Source organism: Branchiostoma floridae, unplaced genomic scaffold (genome assembly GCF_000003815.2).
Source record: "Branchiostoma floridae strain S238N-H82 unplaced genomic scaffold, Bfl_VNyyK Sc7u5tJ_1560, whole genome shotgun sequence".
NCBI classification, from domain to species: Eukaryota; Metazoa; Chordata; class Leptocardii; order Amphioxiformes; family Branchiostomatidae; genus Branchiostoma; species Branchiostoma floridae.
In genome coordinates, this window is record NW_023365758.1 from 543,827 (window position 1) to 549,826 (window position 6,000).

Genomic DNA, 6,000 nt, shown 5'->3' on the forward strand with positions numbered 1-6,000 from the left:
TACATGCTGGCGAGAAACCTTACAAGTGTGACCAGTGTAACTATACTTCTGCAAAAAAATACAATTTAGACCAACACATGACTAAACACACCGGAGTAAAAACTCTCATGTGTGGGGAGTGCGGATTTCGAACGGCTAATAGGTCCAACCTATCTCGACATATGAGAACTCATACAGGCGAAAAGCCCTACAGGTGTGACCAATGTGACTATTCTACTACACGCAAAAGCATTTTAAACCGACACATGGCTAAACACACTGGCAACAAACCCTACATGTGTGAAGAGTGCGGATACAGGACGGCTGACAGGTCCTACTTGACCATACATGTGAAAAAACATACAGGTGAGAAACCTTACAAGTGTGACCAGTGCGACTTTTCTGCTGCACATAAAGTTTCTTTAGACCTTCACCTTACTAAACACAGCGGAGAAAAACCCTTCATGTGTGGACAGTGCGAATACAGGACTGCTCTCAGGTCTCAACTATCCGAACATATGAGAACACATACAGGTATGAAACCTTATAAATGTGACAAGTGCGACTATTCTGCTTCATGCAAAGGCAATCTAGTCAAACACATGCATAAACACACCGGCGAGAAACCCTACATGTGTGGAGAGTGTGGATTCAGGACGGCTGACAGGTCTTCCTTAACTGTACATTTGAGAAGACATACAGGTGTGAAACCTTACAAGTGTGACCAGTGCGACTATTCCGCTGCACAGAAATGCCACTTAGACCAACATGTGGCTAAACACAATTGCGAATAACGCAACGTTCAGTGAGTGTAGGTACAGAACGGCTGTAATCCATGATCGTTTATGGTAAATATGACAAACCATTTACGTGTAAGCAGTGTGACTAAATACACCGAAACACAACAATACCGTGTGTAAACAGACACAGGACGAGACACACTATACATGTGACTATAGTGTGTATATAATAATCCATATGATAATAAGTACTTAAGTATCCAGCCTCGTACAAAAATACAGTTGTAGACGTAAAACAAAAATGTGATCGGTGCGTCTATTCTGCTTCAAGTAAAAGTAGTTTACACTTACACGTGGCCGAGCCTGTAAACTACCCAACCCTACATGTGCGGTATGCCCATCTCATCACTGAACCTTGATAGTTGTTGTTGCAAACATGAATATTGAATGACTCCATTTGAGGACAATATTCTGTATCCAACATTGTATTTTTGCTGTAATAAGAAGTTGATACTCTTAGATAACAATGCTAGGAAGTGGTAACTTGATAACTTGCCAAACGTAGATATAGTACTGACCGTTATTGAGTTTATTCTTATGTTATTTCATGCACGTGGAAACGTGGTCATATTTCATGCATTGTTTTAACATTATTATTCACATCACGTAGAAAAATAAAGTTATACTTTCAAAGCGGCTGCGAAGGTCTTCTCTTGCTGATTATACATGGCATTTCTCTCTATATGCACGTTATAAATGATAGTATCCAACTTGAATGTACGCTCACGAGTACATAATTCAATCAATTAATCAGTCGGTCATTTCGGATAATATTTGATAAACTTTCTCAGCTAATTTTCCACTGATATTAAATTCATTGTTGTTAGTATCAAAGTTTTTAGGAGTCCATAGTTTAAACTATCAGGAGTAATTAGACCAGTAGTCTGGTCATTATTTCTATTCTATTTATTGGTTTATATTAGATGTTCGGCACGCACAGCCAGGGCTGCCCAACTAGCCTGTGGCTATTACATAGGGCTGGCCTTGCAGATAAAACATAGGCAATACAAACGGAATTGGACAAGGACAGGATACTTAACAGTAACAATATTCTAAATACATAAGAATATAGAAAATAGTTTCCTATCCACACTGCGCACTCATTGGATCATCCTTCATATGTGATTAAGTGATGGGGATAGCGCCGAAGTCGCGCGGCGAAGCTGGGACCCTTGCCAGATGTTGACAAATATAAAAAAGGGTGGGTGGATGGGTGAGAGGGTGTTTTTTTCTCTTCATTTTTCTGATAGATCCCCTTCTCGGAAAAACCCCGTTTCCCACCGAATCTCCCTCAAGCTGTTACTTCCTGGGTCGATCGCGACCTCACCACGCTCCTCGGCGTTGCGGATGGATCCCACAAAGAGGCCCTTGTACTTACATTGTACTTTGTAATAGACACTTTGATTAGACCCCCAGCGTAGGTCATAGAACTGCAGACGACGCGCAGGAAGTGCCGGTAACAGTATCAAGGCGCAAATTCCTTCCGGCCGAAGAAGCAACGTAATCCAACTTATACAGTATCAACACCGATGTATTCCTCTACCATTTACCACAGTTTCCACCCTGCTGTTGTGCACGTAAGAATAACTACGGCCTTTGCAAGTACTGTGGTGCACTATTTTGACCCGAACCACTTTTGGTGTCGCGGATAAATACTGTGTTATGAGACCTTGAAAGGTCAGTTTGCCTGGCAGCCATTGTTGTTTGTCGGAGTGTAACGTACGTGTACACGACTACTTTGCTCCAGTTTGAGACCATTTTCAAGACAATTTGACACTTCAGCGATAAATCAGCACCTCAAACCGGAAGGTAAAACATTTCTTTCACCTCCTTTACGTTCTCCGTCCGATAATTCTTTATTTTCTTTACCAGAAATCGTATTCTTGACCACTTTTCTAAGGCGAGAGGGACATGGCGATCTAATTAGTTTGTGACCGGAGGGTATCCTCCGGTGACAGACTACTAGTAGTGTTTATGTAACGCGTAATACATAATGTCTATATAACGCGTTCGCATCTGTATCTGTATGTTCCCGTTGTCGCATTCGGATGTACTTTGGTTACAGTTTGGTATGTCCTCTGCACGGACCTGCGCGATGATGCATGCACGCTGTTTTTTGCTCCGCGGTAGCTGTTTTTATTATCGATGTAAAAATTTCAGAAATCATCCCTGTATTTGATATCTAGTAGAACAGGTCATGTGGTGTGGGGGCTTAGTAATTACATTATCTCCAAGCAGATATGATGTTCTCTAATGTTGAACAACTGTTAACATTTTGCGGCCGGGAGAGGAATCCCTTAACAGCTTCGAATTCCTAGCTCATTTCGTTGGTGATCAGTGCAAGTCTGCATCTGCATAAGATACCCCCAAATGACCCCGCGAGGGGCAAAAGTAGGGGGGGGGGGGGCTGAGGCTCCCGGGTTAGGGCGGGCAGGCCGCCTGCCTGGCACGGAAGTGCTCAACGTTGGAAGCGCTTACAACCGTGCCAGGCAGGGCATTCCACTCGGGAATTGTGCGTAGGAAAAAAAAGAGTGTTTGTAGATGTCGGTGCGTGCGAATATGTGTTGATATTAGAAGTCGTGACTACCCCGGGTGCGCCCTTGGGCAGGCTTCAGAATATTGCTGGCGTCTATGTTAATATTATTGTTCACTACTTTATAGAAAAAGGTCAGGCGGGCGTTCCTCCTCCTTTCGGAGAGTCTTACAGTAAACAAGTACATACTTTGTCCTAGTAAGCTATCAGTATTATTAGGGCTTCGTTTTCTTTCCTATTGGCGTTATTTGTCTGTCTGCAACTGTCCATATCATCGGCATAAAATACATTATATTGTTGCAACTGACGTGGCGGAACCATAAATTCGTCAAAAAGCACTAGTAAGTTATCTACGATCACTTGTTTATTATCTATCTGTACCCTTGCAAATAGCCTACGGGCATGGATTTTCACACAAATAAATGTATAAATGTATTATTTGGGAACGAGTGAGTACATGGGCTAATACATATAATTGCGTGTGTGTGTAAGTTTGCGTGTGTGTCTACCAGTGTTTCTTCTCGTTTAATTTCGGATGTTTTATTGCTGTTTTAGAAATGGGTGAGAGAAGCGGTGAGGTCGCTATGGACGATCCTCCAACTGTACACCCAGGGGACGAGACAATCAGCAGCGAGAAATTAGACACGGGAAGGCAGCAAAATAAGGAAGGAAACATTCCATGTGAGGAAAAGTGTGGAGTAGAATCTGACTATCCTCCCGCACAGGGTGGAACAGAGCAGAAGGACAGACTTGCGGTGAAGCGCACTGTGAATAAACGCTTTGCGTGTACGGAGTGTGGCTATAGGGCAGTCAAAAAGTCTGTCCTAATCAAACACACAAGAAAACATACAGGTGAGAAATCATATAAGTGTGACCAGTGCGACTATTGTGCTGCACAGAAAGTTCACTTAGACCGACACATGACTAAACACACCGGAGAAAAGCCCTACATCTGTGGACAGTGTGGATACTCGACGGCTATCAGGTATCGCCTATTGGAACATATGAGAATACATGCTGGCGAGAAACCTTACAAGTGTGACCAGTGTAACTATACTTCTGCAACAAAATACAATTTAGACCAACACATGACTAAACACACCGGAGTAAAAACCCTTATGTGTGGAGAGTGCGGATTTCGAACGGCTAATAGGTCCAACCTATCTCGACATATGAGAACTCATACGGGCGAGAAACCCTACAAATGTGACCAATGCGACTATTCTACCATACACAAAAGTGCTTTAAACCGACACATGGCTAAACACACCGGCAACAAACCCTACATGTGTGATGATTGTGGATACAGGACGGCTGACAGGTCTTACTTGACCAGACATATGAGAAAACATACAGGTGAGAAACCATATCAGTGCGACCAGTGCGACTATTCTGCTGCACATAAAGCTTCTTTAGACCTTCATCTTACTAAACACGCCGGAGAAAATCCATTTGTGTGTGGACAGTGCGAATACAGGACTGCTAACAGCTCTCACCTATCCGAACATATGAGGAGACATTCAGGTGAAAAACCCTATAAATGTGACCAGTGCGACTATTCTGCTGCACACAAAGGTAATCTAGACAAACACAAGGCTAAACACACCGGCGAAAAACCCTTCATGTGTGGAGAGTGCGGATACAGGACGGCTGACAGGTCTCACTTGACCGCACACATGAGAAAACATACAGGTGAAAAGCCCTATAAATGTGACCAGTGTGACTATTCTGCTGCACAGAAATGCAATTTAGACAAACACAAGGCTACACACACCGGCGAAAAACCCTTCATGTGTGGAGAGTGCGGATACAGGACGGCTGACAGGTCTCACTTGACCGCACACATGAGAAAACATACAGGTGAAAAGCCCTATAAATGTGACCAGTGCGACTATTCTGCTGCACAGAAATGCAATTTAGACCGACATGTAGCTAAACACAATGGCGAATAACCCAACGTTCAGGGAGTGTGGATACATGGACGGCTGGCAGGTTTTTCATATCCTTAGATATGACAGACAATTTACAATAGCACAGTGATACATTGTAAATAGACACAGGATGGGACACACCATGGAAACTATGAATGTGATCAGTGTGAATATACCCCTGCACATAAATCGATACATGGCTAAACACACAAGTGTAGATACGATCATATTACGATGTGTGACCATACCGCCACTGTGACCTTAACAATTATGTGCGTATCTACTTTAGACCAACATATGGTCCTTTGACAAAGAATTGAGTTTTTTGAAAACTGACGCTTCACTTTTTTAACTAGGAACTGTAAAGAAGGGTCTAGTAAATTAGTTATCATTGTCGATTTGTGGGATATGCCTTTTTCTATTTATACATATGTATATTCCATAGTATAGACATTGATAGGTCATTCTGCATAAATAGATACAGTGGAAGCCAGTTAATTGCACATCGGATTAACGCACACTTCTGTTAACTGCACGGAATCCCACAATCCCAAACCGGTGCTGTCCAGCTAGATTACTTCGCATTATTGCACCAGTCGGGTAATTGCACCAAATTCCCTGGCAAATAGGCCGTGCAATTATGCGGATTCTACTGTTTTGTATTGTGTATGTATTGATATAACGCTCTCTTGTCGTTTCTTCTCACTGACATTTATTCATACATTGCATCAAATGTTTTTGATCAATTCAGTGCATG

General features: G+C 42.6%; 2 protein-coding genes across 4 annotated transcripts in view; both read left to right on the top strand.

Moving 5' to 3' along the window:
• Positions 1-6,000, top strand: part of LOC118408204 (gastrula zinc finger protein XlCGF57.1-like) — a 37,900-nt gene that overhangs the window by 9,400 nt on the left and 22,500 nt on the right. Inside the window, exon 1 of one of the 3 annotated variants that reach the window (XM_035808841.1) lies at positions 2,417-2,588. The exons of the other annotated variants lie outside the window; for them this stretch is intronic. The gene's annotated coding sequence lies outside the window, so the exon portion shown is untranslated. Of the gene's footprint in view, positions 1-2,416; positions 2,589-6,000 lie in introns of those variants that run through there. 3 annotated transcript variants of the gene reach the window in all.
• LOC118408240 (zinc finger protein 525-like) lies at positions 116-1,384 on the top strand. Its single transcript, XM_035808898.1, has one exon. It carries the CDS (start codon positions 162-164, stop codon positions 771-773), a length of 612 nt encoding a protein of 203 aa, XP_035664791.1. The 5' UTR covers positions 116-161; the 3' UTR covers positions 774-1,384.